At 32.8% G+C, this 21,494-nt stretch overlaps 1 protein-coding gene across 3 annotated transcripts in view; it reads left to right on the top strand.

Annotated features, from left to right (window-relative positions):
• LOC100378628 (ceramide kinase-like) overlaps positions 1–21,337 on the top strand; it is a 65,358-nt gene extending 44,021 nt beyond the window's left edge. Inside the window, exons 9-13 of one of the 3 annotated variants that reach the window (XM_085496706.1) lie at positions 1,244–1,349; positions 1,940–2,034; positions 2,749–2,951; positions 18,174–18,403; positions 20,989–21,337. In XM_085496706.1, coding sequence (XP_085352832.1) covers positions 1,244–1,349; positions 1,940–2,034; positions 2,749–2,951; positions 18,174–18,403; positions 20,989–21,088 — 734 coding nt within the window. In that variant the 3' untranslated portion in view covers positions 21,089–21,337. Of the gene's footprint in view, positions 1–1,243; positions 1,350–1,939; positions 2,035–2,748; positions 2,952–11,469; positions 11,906–12,418; positions 12,598–18,173; positions 18,404–20,988 lie in introns of those variants that run through there. The other 2 variants (XM_085496708.1, XM_085496707.1) reach the window with 2 other exon arrangements.
• The last annotated feature ends 157 nt before the right edge of the window (positions 21,338–21,494 follow it).

The raw sequence follows: 21,494 nt of genomic DNA, 5'->3' as shown, positions 1-21,494 counted from the left end.
CATTCAGTCTGTTATGAGTGGTATTGGTAAAGTAATACACATTCAGTCTGGTATGAGTGGTATTGGTAAAGTAATACACATTTAGTCTGGTATGAGTGGTTTTGGTAAACTAATACACATTCAGTCTGGTATGAGTGGTATTGGTAAAGTAATAAACATTCAGTCTGGTATGAGTGGTATTGGTAAACTAATACACATTCAGTCTGGTATGAGTGGTATTGGTAAACTAATACACATTCAGTCTGGTATGAGTGGTATTGGTAAATTAATACACATTCAGTCTGATATGAGTGGTATTGGTAAAGTAATAAACATTCAGTCTGGTATGAGTGGTATTGGTAAACTAATACACATTCAGTCTGGTATCAGTGGTATTGGTAAACTAATACACATTCAGTCTGATATGAGTGGTATTGGTAAACTAATACACATTCAGTCTGGTATGAGTGGTATTAGTAAACTAATACACATTCAGTCTGGTATGAGTGGTATTGGTAAACTAATACACATTCAGTCTGGTATGAGTGGTATTAGTAAACTAATACACATTCAGTCTGGTATGAGTGGTATTGGTAAACTAATACACATTCAGTCTGGTATGAGGGGTTTTGGTAAACTAATACACATTCAGTCTGGTATGAGTGGTATTAGTAAACTAATACACATTCAGTCTGCTATGAGTGGTATTGGTAAACTAATACACATTCAGTCTGGTATGAGTTGTATTGGTAAACTAATACACATTCAGTCTGGTATGAGGGGTTTTGGTAAACTAATACACATTCAGTCTGGTATGAGTGGTTTTGGTAAACTAATACACATTCAGTCTGGTATGAGTGGTATTGGTAAAGTAATACACATTTAGTCTGGTATGAGTGGTATTGGTAAAGTAATACACATTTAGTCTGGTATGAGTGGCATTGGTAAACTAATACACATTCAGTCTGGTATGAGTGGTATTGGTAAACTAATACACATTCAGTCTGGTATGAGTGGTTTTGGTAAACTAATACACATTCAGTCTGGTATGAGTGGTATTAGTAAACTAATACACATTCAGTCTGGTATGAGTGGTATTAGTAAACTAATACACATTCAGTCTGGTATGAGTGGTATTGGTAAACTAATACACATTCAGTCTGGTATGAGTGGTATTGGTAAACTAATACACATTCAGTCTGGTATGAGTGGTATTAGTAAATTAATACATTTTCTGTCTAATATGAGAACATTGTTGTTTCAGGTTTCAAAAAATTTGTTTCTAATAAGTACTATGATTGTGAAGTGTCATTTTTACAAAGTATGGATGGTGATAGTGGACCACATGACTGTACACGTTGCCGGATGGGGTAAGTCTCCACTAGTTCAAAACAATATACAACTTGGGCATACCAGGATATAAAATAAAACCTGATCAAAACTGAACTGTCCACTTGAAGTTATCATGTGAAAAATGAATGCATGTGTTTATCACCATTCTTTCCATATTGTTAAAGCCAAAAATTCTAGTAGTAGATCAGACATTGTTATTTGTGTTTATTTTGTGCTCCCTTTGTAATGTAAATGTAATGGTACTTTGCAAGTTTCTCACAACATCATTTCTGAACCATTTGACCCTTTCTCTCTATTTTTATCACATTCCACTTTGTGGCTAATTATGTCAGTTTAGTTTAGCAAAGAAATAATGTAAAAATACAAATGTGCAATAATGCTAAGTCATCATTTCGGTTGAAAAAATTATTGAAAAGGATTGAAATTGTTCTGGAGGAGATTTAATCTGTGACGCCCAATTTGTTTTGTACCCACATGTTATCCAACATTCTGCAATTGATAATAGGACTACATCAAAAGCTGGTTACACAAACTGTATTACGTCTGGTCTGGGGGGGGGGGGTTTGATGTTGTTGAATTGATGCTTTCTTTTATTTTATCTCTGTAGATGTGCAATATGCCATAGAGCTGGTGATAGAATACAACAGTTACAATTTTCAGATAGCAGTGACATGGATAAAGTATTGCCACAAGAAACAATGGGTAATAATATTTGTAATTCTAATTCAGTTGTGGTCAAATGTTTTTTGTAACTGTTACAAATTTGAAGTAACCTTATAACTACACAAACTGAGATACTGAGAATACCAAATCTCTACGTGAGCCATGACCAGCTCTATCACAAGCCTCATGAGGCCTTGCACTTACATTACCGTGGCCACTGAAGTGTCTGATTTGAATCATAATTTTATTGTGATAGTCTCAATAGATTTTATCACCACTGTCAACTATTGGCACCATCTACCAAATGATTTTGTACAGACTGCTTATCCCTCACATGAAATGTTGATAACAATTTACTAACCTTTCGTTCAAAAACTGAGAAGAATATTTGCAACTGTCTGGTCTGAAATGATGAAATTTAGTGACTATTTTACAAAGAGTGAAAACAAAATTGCATGGTATTTTGACAGGAAAATATTTGAGCCTCAAAAGCTTGATAACATTGTTGTACACTATACAACTCATAAGGGCATCACCATGCTATAGTTTAAAAGATTCTGTCAGTGTTAAGTGTTCTTTCCACACCCTCAGAGCCTGAGGATTTTACTGAGTTTGGCCACTCAAATGTCATGCTTGAACTTTTATGAAACAATAGAGGTTATTGATACATTAATTATTTTTATTGTAAGAAAATTGTATTATTATGTAAATTATTGTCAAGCCTGTAAACACATATCACTGATTTCTGTTTAGGAAGTGGTAATTGGCAGCGAGTAAGTGGTCAATTTATTGGTGTCAATGCATCTATAATGAGCTGTTCATGTGACAAATCACGTGATGGAATGTCACCCTCTGCTCATCTTGCCGATGGATGTATGGATTTGATATTAATACATCATTGTGACCATGTGCAATATCTGAGATATTTACATAGAGTTTCTTCCACAGCTAATCAGGTATGTCAGTTATCACTAGGTAGTGAAGTTTATTTCATTCCTTGAAGTGATACGGTTTGTCTTGCTTGTCACTGGTAGCACCAACCATAAGGTACACTATCCATCCACCATACTGACTCCCAGTTTATGGAGAATACATGTACCTATAATTTGTTGATTATGATGGCAGATATATTATCAAAACAAGTGGTTTGTGTACCTGATTTCTGGCCTAGGTGAATTGGTGCTGCTAGTCATAGTTTAAGATTAATCTTATTTAATACTTCATTGCTATATTATTTAGTGCTGGTTCAATTGATATTAGTTTATACAAACTTTTGTAACACATCTCCTGTTGTAAAACTCCCATGAATAGGGTAATAGTGTGTTAAAATAATAAAAGCATACTTAGGCAGTCATTTGTTGTAAAACTCCCATGGATAGAGTAATAGTGTGTAAAAATAATAAAAGCATACTTAGGCAGTCATTTGTTGTAAAACTCCCATGGATAGAGTAATAGTGTGTAAAAATAATAAAAGCATACTTAGGCAGTCATTTGTTGTAAAACTCCCATGGATAGGGTAATAGTGTGTTAAAATAATAAAAGCATACTTAGGCAGTCATTTGTTGTAAAACTCCCATGAATAGAGTAATAGTGTGTTAAAATAATAAAAAGCATACTTAGGCAGTCATTTGTTGTAAAACTCCCATGGATAGGGTAATAGTGTGTTAAAATAATAAAAGCATACTTAGGCAGTCATTTGTTGTAAAACTCCCATGGATAGGGTAATAGTGTGTTAAAATAATAAAAGCATACTTAGGCAGTCATTTGTTGTAAAACTCCCATGGATAGAGTAATACCGTAAAAACTCGATTAATTCGCGGTCTCTATTAGTTCGCGCACCCATTTTATTTTCGAACGCTAATTTTTAAATGTATCCTTTTAGTTCGCGGCGTTCAAAAACATGTTTAAAATTGTATCCTATTAATTCGCGGGCCAGAATAAAGTGGACAACTCAGAATATGTTGCATGAAGACATTAAAAATATACAGATAATTTTATGTTATCAGTACTTGGTGTCGCCGCAATCGCAGATGATCTCCGTCATCACAGCCTTTCAGTTAGCAAGCAGTTTAGGTTCGGTAAAGATTTGACGTGAAAAAAATCATTCCTCCACGACACTACAGATGTTGGGCAGGATTATTACTTAGTCGATAAATATCCATCGGTCAGCACATCGATTACGAATTTCCGTAATGGAAAGCTTAGTACAGGGCTTTTTCGTCGCTGGTCCACAGGGTTGCATCGACCATGTGCCCGCCATCATTCTATTACGTCATTTAAGTGAACCGCCCTATGGTGCGTAAATTGACATTTTTGATTGGTCGGGCGATTGACCTCGTGTCACATTTTCATTATACCGGATTCGGTAAAAAACACAAGGTTGAGCGGTCATGTACCTTCTACAAATCTAACCTTGCACACATAATCTTGTACTGATGTGTATTTTGTCCAAAAAAGACGTTCCCTTTCATTTAACCCTCAGTTAACTCTTCGTGTCCATGGTATTTGTGAGAGTTAAAAAGATTTTTCGAACAAATGACAAGTAACTATATTGATTTGCGTCAAGCTGGGTGACCCGAATTTAAATTTGTCATTGCCCAGTGCCGCACGTAATTCAAATGCGTGGTTATTAGAGTTCAGTCGAAATGTACGTGAATAATGCGATTGAAGTCCGCTGCCCAGAGTTTATTATATTATAGTAAAATTTTATTTGACGTACATGTATGGTGTGTTTATGTTTGCGTAATTATTATGAATGCAACGCATTATCAAGTCGGTGATATTGAAATATTCACAGACCCAATACCCCGGGTCAGTGCCCTAACAATAGTCGAAAAAAAACTAATTATCATGAAAGCAATACATAACGAAGTACAGAGCCGGTACAATATTGTAAACAAATTTGCGTGATTAGAAAAGCAGTGCACTAAGTAAACGACATTCAAGTTGATATATTCAAGCCAGTACAGAGTTGCATACAAGTTGCGTAATTACAGTACCTTCGGATATAATAACAATTTTACTAGTTTGACGCGCGGGGCACGAAAAAAAAAAGGTTGCTAAGGTAACACGCCAGTTCAGCGTGTGACTTGGGGTCAAAATTCAGTCAACACACACTTGATGTCAGCATCGCCGCGCTGACAAGTTTCGCAAAAAAGTACTTGAAGTTCAATTGCGTCCCAAAATGATGTCGCTGATCACTCAGTTGTCGCAGCGTGTGTTGTGTCATGTCCATGATGCACCCCGTTTCGACTTTGGCTTGCTTTTCCTTCTTAGTGATGCGACCTCTCACCAATGTATTAAAACACTTTGAATTTATACTTTGCATGATTATATTTGGTCAACGCGAAACATTATTTTTTCTAAACATTTTCTGAGACCATTTTTATCAACGCAGGGTTATTTTTGCCGACAAGATGGGCTTCGTAATATCTGCCATAACATCGTCCGGGCGATGCCTAGAAAAATAAAAAAAAAAGGCAGTGCAGCTAGACGGCTCTGTGTACAGAGTGACCTTTGCCATTTCACTGTTTCATTTCAAGTGTAACATGGTGCGTGGTCCTTGATGCAGTGCGTGTTCTCTGCCCGACTATACGCCATGAATGTCGCTAGCCACGAGTCTCAGAGGCACTAAAAAACGTCCTGTAATCGTGTTCATTAGAAAACAAAACAAATCACTAATAAATTTATAAAAACAGCTCCTTTTTGAATCGATCAAAAAGTACTCTTTTAATTCGCGCACCAAAAACCAATAATTTCCATTTTGACCCTATTAATTTGTGCACTTGAAAAAATAATTATTTTTACTACTGCGAATTAATCAAGTTTTTACGGTAGTGTGTAAAAATAATAAAAGCATACTTAGGCAGTCATTTGTTGTAAAACTCCCATGAATAGAGTAATAGTGTGTTAAAATAATAAAAGCATACTTAGGCAGTCATTTGTTGTAAAACTCCCATAGATAGGGTAATAGTGTGTTAAAATAATAAAAGCATACTTAGGCAGTCATTTGTTGTAAAACTCCCATGGATAGGGTAATAGTGTGTTAAAATAATAAAAGCATACTTAGGTAGTCATTTGTTGTAAAACTCCCATGGATAGGGTAATAGTGTGTTAAAATAATAAAAGCATACTTAGGTAGTCATTTGTTGTAAAACTCCCATAGATAGGGTAATAGTGTGTTAAAATAATAAAAGCATACTTAGGTAGTCATTTGTTGTAAAACTCCCATGGATAGGGTAATAGTGTGTTAAAATAATAAAAGCATACTTAGGTAGTCATTTGTTGTAAAACTCCCATGGATAGGGTAATAGTGTGTTAAAATAATAAAAGCATACTTAGGTAGTCATTTATTGTAAAAATCCCATGAATAGAGTGATAGTGTGTTAAAATAATAAAAGCATACTTAGGTAGTCATTTGTTGTAAAACTCCCATGGATAGGGTAATAGTGTGTTAAAATAATAAAAGCATACTTAGGTAGTCATTTGTTGTAAAACTCCCATGGATAGGGTAATAGTGTGTTAAAATAATAAAAGCATACTTACACAAAGTAGGTAGTCATTTGTTGTAAAACTCCCATGGATAGGGTAATAGTGTGTTAAAATAATAAAAGCATACTTAGGCAGTCATTTGTTGTAAAACTCCCATGGATAGGGTAATAGTGTGTTAAAATAATAAAAGCATACTTAGGTAGTCATTTGTTGTAAAACTCCCATGGATAGGGTAATAGTGTGTTAAAATAATAAAAGCATACTTACACAAAGTAGGCAGTCATTTGTTGTAAAACTCCCATAGATAGGGTAATAGTGTGTTAAAATAATAAAAGCATACTTAGGCAGTCATTTGTTGTAAAACTCCCATGGATAGGGTAATAGTGTGTTAAAATAATAAAAGCATACTTAGGCAGTCATTTGTTGTAAAACTCCCATGGATAGGGTAATAGTGTGTTAAAATAATAAAAGCATACTTAGGCAGTCATTTGTTGTAAAACTCCCATGGATAGGGTAATAGTGTGTTAAAATAATAAAAGCATACTTAGGTAGTCATTTGTTGTAAAACTCCCATGGATAGGGTAATAGTGTGTTAAAATAATAAAAGCATACTTAGGCAGTCATTTGTTGTAAAACTCCCATAGATAGGGTAATAGTGTGTTAAAATAATAAAAGCATACTTAGGCAGTCATTTGTTGTAAAACTCCCATGGATAGGGTAATAGTGTGTTAAAATAATAAAAGCATACTTAGGTAGTCATTTATTGTAAAAATCCCATGAATAGAGTGATAGTGTGTTAAAATAATAAAAGCATACTTAGGCAGTCATTTGTTGTAAAACTCCCATAGATAGGGTAATAGTGTGTTAAAATAATAAAAGCATACTTAGGCAGTCATTTGTTGTAAAACTCCCACGGATAGGGTAATAGTGTGTTAAAATAATAAAAGCATACTTAGGTAGTCATTTGTTGTAAAACTCCCATGGATAGGGTAATAGTGTGTTAAAATAATAAAAGCATACTTAGGTAGTCATTTGTTGTAAAACTCCCATGGATAGGGTAATAGTGTGTTAAAATAATAAAAGCATACTTAGGTAGTCATTTGTTGTAAAACTCCCATGGATAGGGTAATAGTGTGTTAAAATAATAAAAGCCTACTTAGGTAGTCATTTGTTGTAAAACTCCCATGGATAGGGTAATAGTGTGTTAAAATAATAAAAGCATACTTAGGCAGTCATTTGTTGTAAAACTCCCATGAATAGAGTAATAGTGTGTTAAAATAATAAAAGCATACTTAGGCAGTCATTTGTTGTAAAACTCCCATAGATAGGGTAATAGTGTGTTAAAATAATAAAAGCATACTTAGGCAGTCATTTGTTGTAAAACTCCCATGAATAGAGTAATAGTGTGTTAAAATAATAAAAGCATACTTAGGCAGTCATTTGTTGTAAAACTCCCATAGATAGGGTAATAGTGTGTTAAAATAATAAAAGCATACTTAGGCAGTCATTTGTTGTAAAACTCCCATGAATAGAGTAATAGTGTGTTAAAATAATAAAAGCATACTTAGGCAGTCATTTGTTGTAAAACTCCCATGGACAGGGTAATAGTGTGTTAAAATAATAAAAGCATACTTAGGCAGTCATTTGTTGTAAAACTCCCATGGATAGGGTAATAGTGTGTTAAAATAATAAAAGCATACTTAGGCAGTCATTTGTTGTAAAACTCCCATAGATAGGGTAATAGTGTGTTAAAATAATAAAAGCATACTTAGGCAGTCATTTGTTGTAAAACTCCCATGGATAGGATAATAGTGTGTTAAAATAATAAAAGCATACTTAGGCAGTCATTTGTTGTAAAACTCCCATGGATAGGGTAATAGTGTGTTAAAATAATAAAAGCATACTTAGGCAGTCATTTGTTGTAAAACTCCCATAGATAGGGTAATAGTGTGTTAAAATAATAAAAGCATACTTAGGCAGTCATTTGTTGTAAAACTCCCATGGATAGGATAATAGTGTGTTAAAATAATAAAAGCATACTTAGGCAGTCATTTGTTGTAAAACTCCCATGGATAGGGTAATAGTGTGTTAAAATAATAAAAGCATACTTAGGCAGTCATTTGTTGTAAAACTCCCATGGATAGGATAATAGTGTGTTAAAATAATAAAAGCATACTTAGGCAGTCATTTGTTGTAAAACTCCCATGGATAGGGTAATAGTGTGTTAAAATAATAAAAGCATACTTAGGCAGTCATTTGTTGTAAAACTCCCATGGATAGGGTAATAGTGTGTTAAAATAATAAAAGCATACTTAGGCAGTCATTTGTTGTAAAACTCCCATGGATAGGGTAATAGTGTGTTAAAATAATAAAAGCATACTTAGGCAGTCATTTGTTGTAAAACTCCCATGGATAGGGTAATAGTGTGTTAAAATAATAAAAGCATACTTAGGTAGTCATTTGTTGTAAAACTCCCATGGATAGGGTAATAGTGTGTTAAAATAATAAAAGCATACTTAGGCAGTCATTTGTTGTAAAACTCCCATGGATAGGGTAATAGTGTGTTAAAATAATAAAAGCATACTTAGGCACTCATTTGTTGTAAAACTCCCATGAATAGAGTAATAGTGTGTTAAAATAATAAAAGCATACTTAGGCAGTCATTTGTTGTAAAACTCCCATAGATAGGGTAATAGTGTGTTAAAATAATAAAAGCATACTTAGGCAGTCATTTGTTGTAAAACTCCCATGGATAGGGTAATAGTGTGTTAAAATAATAAAAGCATACTTAGGCAGTCATTTGTTGTAACACTCCCATGAATAGAGTAATAGTGTGTTAAAATAATAAAAGCATACTTAGGCAGTCATTTGTTGTAAAACTCCCATAGATAGGGTAATAGTGTGTTAAAATAATAAAAGCATACTTAGGTAGTCATTTGTTGTAAAACTCCCATGGATAGGGTAATAGTGTGTTAAAATAATAAAAGCATACTTAGGCAGTCATTTGTTGTAAAACTCCCATAGATAGGGTAATGGTGTTAAAATAATAAAAGCATACTTAGGCAGTCATTTGTTGTAAAACTCCCATAGATAGGGTAATAGTGTGTTAAAATAATAAAAGCATACTTAGGCAGTCATTTGTTGTAAAACTCCCATGGATAGGGTAATAGTGTGTTAAAATAATAAAAGCATACTTAGGCAGTCATTTGTTGTAAAACTCCCATGGATAGGGTAATAGTGTGTTAAAATAATAAAAGCATACTTAGGCAGTCATTTGTTGTAAAACTCCCATAGATAGGGTAATAGTGTGTTAAAATAATAAAAGCATACTTAGGCAGTCATTTGTTGTAAAACTCCCATGGATAGGGTAATAGTGTGTTAAAATAATAAAAGCATACTTAGGTAGTCATTTGTTGTAAAACTCCCACGGATAGGGTAATAGTGTGTTAAAATAATAAAAGCATACTTAGGCAGTCATTTGTTGTAAAACTCCCATGGATAGGGTAATAGTGTGTTAAAATAATAAAAGCATACTTAGGCAGTCATTTGTTGTAAAACTCCCATGAATAGAGTAATAGTGTGTTAAAATAATAAAAGCATACTTAGGCAGTCATTTGTTGTAAAACTCCCATAGATAGGGGAATAGTGTGTTAAAATAATAAAAGCATACTTAGGCAGTCATTTGTTGTAAAACTCCCATGGATAGGGTAATAGTGTGTTAAAATAATAAAAGCATACTTAGGCAGTCATTTGTTGTAAAACTCCCATAGATAGGGTAATAGTGTGTTAAAATAATAAAAGCATACTTAGGTAGTCATTTGTTGTAAAACTCCCATGGATAGGGTAATAGTGTGTTAAAATAATAAAAGCATACTTAGGCAGTCATTTGTTGTAAAACTCCCATAGATAGGGTAATGGTGTTAAAATAATAAAAGCATACTTAGGCAGTCATTTGTTGTAAAACTCCCATAGATAGGGTAATAGTGTGTTAAAATAATAAAAGCATACTTAGGCAGTCATTTGTTGTAAAACTCCCATGGAATGGGTAATAGTGTGTTAAAATAATAAAAGCATACTTAGGCAGTCATTTGTTGTAAAACTCCCATGGATAGGGTAATAGTGTGTTAAAATAATAAAAGCATACTTAGGCAGTCATTTGTTGTAAAACTCCCATAGATAGGGTAATAGTGTGTTAAAATAATAAAAGCATACTTAGGCAGTCATTTGTTGTAAAACTCCCATGGATAGGGTAATAGTGTGTTAAAATAATAAAAGCATACTTAGGCAGTCATTTGTTGTAACACTCCCATGAATAGAGTAATAGTGTGTTAAAATAATAAAAGCATACTTAGGCAGTCATTTGTTGTAAAACTCCCATAGATAGGGTAATAGTGTGTTAAAATAATAAAAGCATACTTAGGTAGTCATTTGTTGTAAAACTCCCATGGATAGGGTAATAGTGTGTTAAAATAATAAAAGCATACTTAGGCAGTCATTTGTTGTAAAACTCCCATAGATAGGGTAATGGTGTTAAAATAATAAAAGCATACTTAGGCAGTCATTTGTTGTAAAACTCCCATAGATAGGGTAATAGTGTGTTAAAATAATAAAAGCATACTTAGGCAGTCATTTGTTGTAAAACTCCCATGGATAGGGTAATAGTGTGTTAAAATAATAAAAGCATACTTAGGCAGTCATTTGTTGTAAAACTCCCATAGATAGGGTAATAGTGTGTTAAAATAATAAAAGCATACTTAGGCAGTCATTTGTTGTAAAACTCCCATAGATAGGGTAATAGTGTGTTAAAATAATAAAAGCATACTTAGGTAGTCATTTGTTGTAAAACTCCCATGGATAGGGTAATAGTGTGTTAAAATAATAAAAGCATACTTAGGTAGTCATTTGTTGTAAAACTTTTTACTACAGCTTCTGCAATGTATGAGGACTGTGATGACATGTGTTGTTTATTGTTTTTATTCACAGTTTAATTTCCCATTTATTAAAGTCTATCATGTAACAAAATTGACATCTGACTGTAAGGCCATTGCTGATTGGCTGTTGAGCTGAAATGACAATTTGTGGTTTCAAATACCAACCTTTAGTAATTTACAATCTCTGGTAATATATAAAGAGACCTGAATTAACAAAGAAGTTAAGTTGTTATTAAAGATACATCAAGGTTTACTCAGATTTATGAATGCAGTTTCTTGAGCATGTACGAGACATAGTTTGGTTGCACTTGTGTACTTTGATATTTTGGACATGGGTCAATGGAAGTTATCAATACAATACTAGATTAAGGGAAATCACTTTATGATGAGTTGTACTCACATAAAGTACATATTAATTCAATTGTTTGCAGATGTTCCTTGTATTATTTTAACATGAGTATTTTATAATTAAATGACGGGGACTGTGACATTCATGTTCTGTTTCTTTCAAAATCAGTTCTCTAAGTATAGTCCTTTCAGAAAGTCTTTTGCAGAGCTATAATGTTTTCTTCAAAAAAGTCAAATAATAATTTTGTTAAAGTCCACATACTTAAATTGTTGTAACTGTACTTGATGACAATGATAACTTCAGTAAGAAGGTAATACAAATAATAAATAAAATAAAATAAAAATGAAATGCATGTCTTTAATTGTTTCAATTGAGAATAGCAAATCATCAAAACAAATTAAATCTAACAATAAATTCATTACTGAATATATACACAGGATAATAAAGCTACAATTATTAAATGATATTACATCAACATTGCCGACAATTATAATCGTAGAGAGTAATTAAAGCGGCGTCACCGAGGCCCAAGCTATCAGACAAAATCCATAATTAATGTGGTCACTGAATTGCCATTAAGGTATTTTGAATGATCTGTACCACAAGGTCAAATGCAGTTGGTTCCATGTATTTACCTGGTTTTGATTTTCAGAATATATAATGAGCCATGTGCTTATGCATATGGCTGCTGAACCAATTGACCAATCAAAATTCTGAAAGTCAAGTGCACCAGTTCACATTACGGACTATCAGAATAGAGCTTTTCAGACCATTCTGTTCAGCGGTTTTCTCAAACTGCTTGATGAAAAAAAGTGATGGAAGAAAGAAGAAGATGAAGAAAGAAAACAGACTAATAATAATAGGGGCCTAGCCCTACGGGCTTAGGCCCATTTTCAATAATAGGGAAGTGGTATGTCTTATAGTACAATAGATTACCAATGCCAAACAATCACCAGGTGACAAGGTGGTAGGTTTCTCAGGTCATCATTTGTTCCTTTTTGAACAAAGTTTGAAAACAAGGACTTATAATTCTGTCTCTGTACATCTGTCTGTTCGTCTAGAGTCAGAACCCTCTGGACCAAATTTGTTCATTTTTTGCATGTTGAACACATGCACATGCAGTGGTTTACAGATTCAATTCAAGATGGCTGACTGGCAGCCATTTTTCTTTTTGAAAATCTGTATTTTGGACATGTTTTTTCGTTTTTGTTCAAATTTAGTACATTCATTATGTATTATGCATGTTAAGATACATGTTCATGACAAAACAAAACATGCATAGATCATTCAGGATAACATTAGCCAGTTTGGTTTGCAAACAAATTTATGAATGGCAAGATTTCATGTAAAACGACTATGGTTGTGAGAAAACTTTAACCAACACTCCAAGATGTAAAAACTTGATATATACATTCATGTTTGTGCTTAATTCTCATCAAATCATTAAGTGCCTTAATTTCCTATCATGATAGAAAGAGTGTCATTAGGTAACACCATAACAGTTAACATAACATAACATATGCTTACAATACTGGTGATATGCATTTTAGTTGAGTTTGGATATAAAAATTGCATAAATATGAGAAATAGCAAATAGAAATATAAAATTTATATAAGATAAGATAAGTCTTTATTACAACCATATTGAAAGGAATTCAATTTAGATCAATACAAATGTAATAAAGGTATAACAAACTATTCTACAAACTAAAACTATACAGATACAGTAAAGAAATATTACTAGTACTTGAAGATAAAAAATTAAAATATTACATTTCCATGAGTTTTTGTTTAACATAATATTGTTTTCTTGTCGTATATGATGTTTTTATGTATTTAATTAATTCTTTTATCAATTGTCTGTTCTCAGCATTTAAAATGTAAACAAGTTTTTTTGTATTATTTGCTTGAACAAAATTTTTTCAGTTTTTCTGTTTAAATTCATCTTTGTTGATGTTTTTTATGTTATGTATATTGTAAATTTGTTGTAATTTCTGAAGTTTTGTAAACCAAGAATCTTTGTATTGATTCTGTTGCTGGTCCATTAATGTATCGTATGCCAAGCTTATTGGACCATTCCTCAAAATATTGAGATAATATTTTATTGCTTGGTATTGTATTTTAGCAATTAAAGGGAGCTACCCAATCTTCATTCTAGTGCCAATGTTGCTGGTCTTGTTATAGACATTTAGTAGGTGTCTACATAACCTGAGGTGGTGTTTTTCTGTTTTTGTTTTGTCCCAGTGTTCCTGATTTATAATAATACCCCAAATTTCTGATGCACATGTAAGAATAGGCATTTGAATACCTCAAATAACTGCAGTTGTAGATTAATGTTTGTTGATCCCCATAATAATGTTTTTGTCATTGCTTCTGATTTCCTAACTTTATCAGCCAGTCTGTCAATTGTACAGTTCAATGACCCATGTTTATTAAATGTATAAAACACCTAAATAAGTAAATGTATCTTTTATCTAATTAAATTATTGCCAAATGTAAATTGTGTGTTTCTAGGTTTTTGCCCAATTTTGGTGAAAATCATTATTTTTGTCTTTTTGGTATTTAATTATTTAGATTAGATATATTAGATTGCAAATTATTAGTCTTCTATCCACTCTCAATTACTGACCATACACTACAAATTTATCAGAAACAATTAACCTGGTCAGATGACCAGTGATTTGCATATCAAAATTGATTGCATATATTGTGCATGTAGCAATACATTTCCATAACAATTAAATTTTTGATGAGATAAAAGACAACAGATTTTCAGCCTATTATTGCCACTTGGACATTAATAATGACTTGTTTTTTACATATTACACACTTTACAACCAATGCTATTCTTGGGAACTTTAATAGCAGGGTAAGTTCCTTAGCTAACTACGACTTGTTGAAAATGACATGGATAATTTAATTTATTCCAGGGTTAAATTTATATACAAGTAAAGAAGACATCATTCCTCGTAATAGTAAAAATAAAATTGTCAATACACAGGGTAGAACTCTTATAGATTTGTGTAAAAATAATGGTATACATTTACTTAATGGTAGATTACCTAGAGATACCAGTGTAAAAATAATGATATACATTTACTTAATGGTAGATTACCTAGAGATACCAGTGTAAAAATAATGATATACATTTACTTAATGGTAGATTACCTAGAGATACCAGTGTAAAAATAATGGTATACATTTACTTAATGGTAGATTACCTGGAGATACCAGTGTAAAAATAATGGTATACATTTACTTAATGGTAGATTACAATGTACCTAGAGATACCAGTGTAAAAATGTGGCTAAATGTGTTGCCTTGAGAGTGGAGAAAGTATTACCCTCCCTTATTTCTGAACTCCAGTCTGCTTTTGTTAAAGGTAGATATATAGGTGACTGTGCACGTATGATAGATGACCTTATGAACTACACAAAAGACAGGAATATACCTGGAATTTTATTTTGCATTGATTTTGAAAAGGCATTTGACTCTTTGGAATGGCAATACATTTTTGCTGTTCTAAAGAAATATAATTTTGGGGAGTCATTTATTAACTGGATTCATTGTTTCTACTCTGATATCTCAAGTTGTGTAATGAACAAAGGCTTTTCAACTGGGTATTTTAACATGAATCGAGGTGTAAGACAAGGTGACCCTTTATCTCCTGCTTTGTTTATTTTAAGTTTGGAACCTTTACTAAATGCTATATCTGAAAATAATAAAATAAATGGTATTCAGATTGGTCCAAATCAAGTGAAATACACTGCTTATGCAGATGATCTCACCACTTTTGTTAGAGACTTGGCTTCTGCTACGGAACTATTTAGCAAATTGGACTGTTTTAGTACTGTATCTGGGCTGAGGGTAAATGCGGATAAAACGGAAGCAATGTGGATAGGTAGCTGGAGACACCGAAAAGACGAACCTTTAAAATTAAAATGGTGTTCAGATTGTGTTAAAATTGTCGGTATATATTTTTCATATAACGATGATCTTGCGACTTCAATGAATTGTGAAAAATATCTTGTGTCAGTTGGAAAGCTTTTAAAATTTTGGGCTTGTCGTAATTTATCTTTACTCGGTAAAATACAAGTTATTAGATCCTTAGCTATTTCCAAATTACTGTATACGTTTAACCTTATTTCCGTTCCTAAATCAGTATTAGTTAAACTCAACTCGATGTTTTATAATTTCCTCTGGAACGGTCCTGATAAGATCGCCAGAAACACTGTGATTGGTAATATGTTAAAGGGGGGTTTGGCTATGCCGGATTTATTGAGCATGTGTGTTGGAGCAAAAGCAAATTGGGTTAAAAAGTTTTTTGATAAAAATTACCATCCATGGAAACAAGTTTTTGATTGGTATCTTAATTCGGTAGGTGGAGCAAATTTGTTGTTCCAGTGTAATTTTAATAGGGAAATGTTACCGATAAACTTGCCACCCTTTTATGAGTCTGTTCTTCATGCATGGTCGTCAGTAAATTTACATAAACCCCCGGAAAATCTTCAAGAAATCGCAAGTGAGATTATTTGGAACAATCAAAATATTATTATTCAAGGAAAATCTATCTTTTATAGGGAATTGTATAACATAGGTATAGTTTATATTACGGATTTATATGATAAGAATGGTAAAATATGTTGTTAGACCCACTCTCCCGGTAAGTGTTCCTAGTGATGGTAAAATTATAGTTATTAGCAAAATGTCTACGAGAATATTTTCCCAAATACTAGTTAAAAGGAAATTTTCCCCCCCGAAAAGCGAAATATACTACCAAAATTTGTTTCCTACTATAACTTTAGACTGGAAAAAATTGTATGCACTTCCGTACAAGGTTACAATAGAATCTAAGTCACGTGCATTTTATTGTAAAATTTTGAGAAATATTCTATATATTAATTTTATTTTATTTAAAATGTCCCCAGCTTATGCATCATCTCCCCTGTGTACTTTTTGTAAAAAAACAGATGAAACTTTACTACATTTATTTGTAGACTGCCAATATTCAAAGGAGCTTTGGGGTAAAGTATTTTATAACTGGGGCAAATTTTTAAATCTAAACAGTCTTCCAGATAAAGATCAATTACTACTTGGGGATGGAAATTTTAGTACTATTACAAATCAGGTTATATTACTTGCTAAACGGGCTATATACACTGCTAGGTGTCAAGATACCTTACCCAGTTTCATAGTATTAAAACATTTAGTATTGAATATTTATAAAATTGAAAAATATATTGCAACTCGTAAAAATATTATGGAGCATCATGTTAACAAATGGAGTGATTTTCCAGTCGAATAGGTCAAATTTTATGTACTTTACCTTACTCTGATAATTTGTTGTATTTGTGATTGTGTTGTACTTTTTGTTCTGTTTCCTTTTCATGTATTGCTAATTGTATAATAATAAAAAAAAAAAGAATAAAAAAAATAAAAAAAAAAATAAAAATAAAAAAACCAGTGGAAAAATAACTTGTTACAGTTGTCTATGCTATTGCATCAACTGAATTAATAGAAAACATAATGACTCAACAACTTGGAACATGACACCAATTGAATAGTTGCATTTGATATTTTGCAAAAAAAAATAATACTAGGTGTGAATGAATTTGGAGAATTTTTATTACTCGTAGATATTCAGAGAAATTTGATTAAATACTGATATCGTATGTGACTTGCCAGACAAAAACAACAAAATTTACATTAATTAACATCAGTAAAAATACTGCAAATTTGGCATTGTCTGTCACAACTTACAAATTACCACTCAGTAAAATAAAACTAATATGAAATAATATTCAGCAAGAGTATGTAGACTTAGAAGTTTAGTGTAACAAACGATAATAGAAAACTAAGAACATATATATAGTTTATATAGACTTGTACACTTTTGAACCATATTTGCCCCATATGTAATATGAAACATAAAATCAAAATGACTTGTTTCAGAATAAGAATTTGAAACAGAGAAGGGTAGACATACCCAACCCAAAACTCCCTTAGAAAACAGAATCTGTAAACACTGTTCCCAGAACAAAGTTGAAAATGAAGAAACAAACAAAAACAAATATTACTGGTATACATGTATAGTAATACAAATATTCCAGATGAATTAAAAAGTGATGTCCAGATATTTAAATATATTATGTGTTCAAGAGAAGACAGCGAAAATAAAATCCAGCGAATATGCTTTTTTTCCTATATTTTACATTCAACTCATTAAAAATCAGTGAAAATAAATTCCATACAAAACACCCAAAAAGTCTTTTCAGTGAAAGTTAATTCCAGCTAAAATAAAGTATTTTACAATATTTTTCCATGTGCTTTTAACATATACCATCGAAATATCATTTGCATTGAGTGTCCATGAATTAATGTAATACAATTCTGTATTTTTCTCCCAGTTTGATTTCCCATTTGTGCAGGTACACAGAGTCAAGGAATTCAAATTGCGTCCCCTTGTGCAAGATATCGGAGCAGAAGAGGATACTATGGATGGAAACAACATCGGATCTGGTGCAATTAGTGGTCGGTTCACACAAGATAAAAAGAAATGCAAACATCACCCTTTACCAAGCATGAGTGTTTGGAATGCCGATGGTGAAATTATACACCATCCTTCTGTTGATGTGAAGTAAGTGCTGGCATTCAATCCCATAATTTGGCATATCACACAGTTTTACATGTTGGATTTCAGGTCAATTGGTAACTCGGATACGCTGAATTGTCAAGTATTTGTGGCTTGTGGCAGTTTCCCTGTAGATTGTAGTTTCACTAAGGATGGTACTGCCCATCTTGGGGACCTTTAATGAAATTGTTTATTGCTACACATGTACATATTTGTGAAATAAAATTGCTTTTTATTCCTTTGAATACCATAATGTTTCCGCAAAAATTTTAAAGAATATTTTTGTACTTTTTTTTCTATAATTTTTGTTGTTAGACCAAATGTACATCATTTCCAATTACACACATGTCTTCACCAAAATCTTTAGTGAAAAATGATGTGGGTTTATTTTATGAAAGTTAATTTGTAAACTTGTAAAGTCTTCTACATGAGATATGTAGTATGTAGGCATGAACTGGAATCGGTAGTTATGGCGTTCATGAAATACTGTCATGTCACTGCACCATGTAGAGTTACCATAGTAATATATCTTATAATGCAAGGCAGGTACAATTAATTATCATCACAATAAAATAATTTATTTAAATAATCGTCACTAGTAATACACAGTGATGAGATGTAAATGTGTGTCTTGGTGAATCTCTCAATCTGACTCTGATCATGTACAATAGAATATCACATATCAGTTCATGTGTGTCTTGGTGAATCTCTCAATCTGACTCTGATCATGTACAATAGAATATCACATATCAGTTCATGTGTGTCTTGGTGAATCTCTCAATCTGACTCTGAACATGTACAATAGATTATCACATATCAGTTCATGTGTGTCTTGGTGAATCTCTCAATCTGACTCTGATCATGTACAATAGATTATCACATATCAGTTCATGTGTGTCTTGGTGAATCTCTCAATCTGACTCTGATCATGTACAATAGATTATCACATATCAGTTCATGTGTGTCTTGGTGAATCTCTCAATCTGACTCTGAACATGTACAATAGATTATCACATATCAGTTCATGTGTGTCTTGGTGAATCTCTCAATCTGACTCTGAACATGTACAATAGATTATCACATATCAGTTCATGTGTGTCTTGGTGAATCTCTCAATCTGACTCTGAACATGTACAATAGATTATCACATATCAGTTCATGTGTGTCTTGGTGAATCTCTCAATCTGACTCTGAACATGTACAATAGATTATCACATATCAGTTCATGTGTGTCTTGGTGAATCTCTCAATCTGACTCTGATCATGTACAATAGATTATCACATATCAGTTCATGTGTGTCTTGGTGAATCTCTCAATCTGACTCTGATCATGTACAATAGATTATCACATATCAGTTCATGTGTGTCTTGGTGAATCTCTCAATCTGACTCTGATCATGTACAATAGATTATCACATATCAGTTCATGTGTGTCTTGGTGAATCTCTCAATCTGACTCTGATCATGTACAATAGATTATCACATATCAGTTCATGTGTGTCTTGGTGAATCTCTCAATCTGACTCTGATCATGTACAATAGATTATCACATATCAGTTCATGTGTGTCTTGGTGAATCTCTCAATCTGACTCTGATCATGTACAATAGATTATCACATATCAGTTCATGTGTGTCTTGGTGAATCTCTCAATCTGACTCTGATCATGTACAATAGATTATCACATATCAGTTCATGTGTGTCTTGGTGAATCTCTCAATCTGACTCTGATCATGTACAATAGATTATCACATATCAGTTCATGTGTGTCTTGGTGAATCTCTCAATCTGACTCTGATCATGTACAATAGATTATCACATATCAGTTCATGTGTGTCTTGGTGAATCTCTCAATCTGACTCTGATCATGTACAATAGATTATCACATATCAGTTCATGTGTGTCTTGGTGAATCTCTCAATCTGACTCTGATCATGTACAATAGATTATCACATATCAGTTCATGTGTGTCTTGGTGAATCTCTCAATCTGACTCTGATCATGTACAATAGATTATCACATATCAGTTCATGTGTGTCTTGGTGAATCTCTCAATCTGACTCTGATCATGTACAATAGATTATCACATATCAGTTCATGTGTGTCTTGGTGAATCTCTCAATCTGACTCTGAACATGTACAATAGATTATCACATATCAGTTCATGTGTGTCTTGGTGAATCTCTCAATCTGACTCTGATCATGTACAATAGATTATCACATATCAGTTCATGTGTGTCTTGGTGAATCTCTCAATCTGACTCTGATCATGTACAATAGATTATCACATATCAGTTCATGTGTGTCTTGGTGAATCTCTCAATCTGACTCTGATCATGTACAATAGATTATCACATATCAGTTCATGTGTGTCTTGGTGAATCTCTCAATCTGACTCTGAACATGTACAATAGATTATCACATATCAGTTCATGTGTGTCTTGGTGAATCTCTCAATCTGACTCTGATCATGTACAATAGATTATCACATATCGGTTCATGTGTGTCTTGGTGAATCTCTCAATCTGACTCTGATCATGTACAATAGATTATCACACATCGGTTCATGTAATTCTTTTTTTTACATTGCAGAGTTCATTGTCAGTTAATACTGCTGTTTGCAAGGGGGATAGAAGACAATGAAGAAGACACAAGAACATCATGTGCATCTTGTAGTAGAAAGTGTTATTAATAGTATTAGCAATAGCTATGTTTGATTTATCTTTTATAAGCTGTCACTTTATTTTTATCAGGATTGGAAATCTATTGTGATTATAAAGTTTTTTATTACATTGTAGAGACTGCATTTGATCACTTAGCACCGAATGATTTTTAAAGGGTGTGTGCTTAGGTGAGCACTCCTCAAAAAATTCATTAGGACAGTAGATTTGACCATAAATATAACAATTATACAAAAGTAAAAAGTGAGAGCTTGACCGGAGATGGTTGCTAAATCAGTCAAATACAGTAACTGTGCATTCACTGCAGAGATTGTAGTGAACTACCCAGGTTGATGTACTCCCCTGGAGGATATTGTAGTGAACTACCCAGGTTGATGTATTCCCCTGGAGGATATTGTAGTGAACTACCCAGGTTGA

The sequence above is a fragment of the Saccoglossus kowalevskii genome, chromosome 3, assembly GCF_978046115.1.
Source record: "Saccoglossus kowalevskii chromosome 3, keSacKowa6.1, whole genome shotgun sequence".
In the NCBI taxonomy this organism is placed as follows: domain Eukaryota; kingdom Metazoa; phylum Hemichordata; class Enteropneusta; family Harrimaniidae; genus Saccoglossus; species Saccoglossus kowalevskii.
Note: the sequence above shows the minus strand (reverse complement) of the source record. Positions and strands in the feature narration are given on the sequence as shown.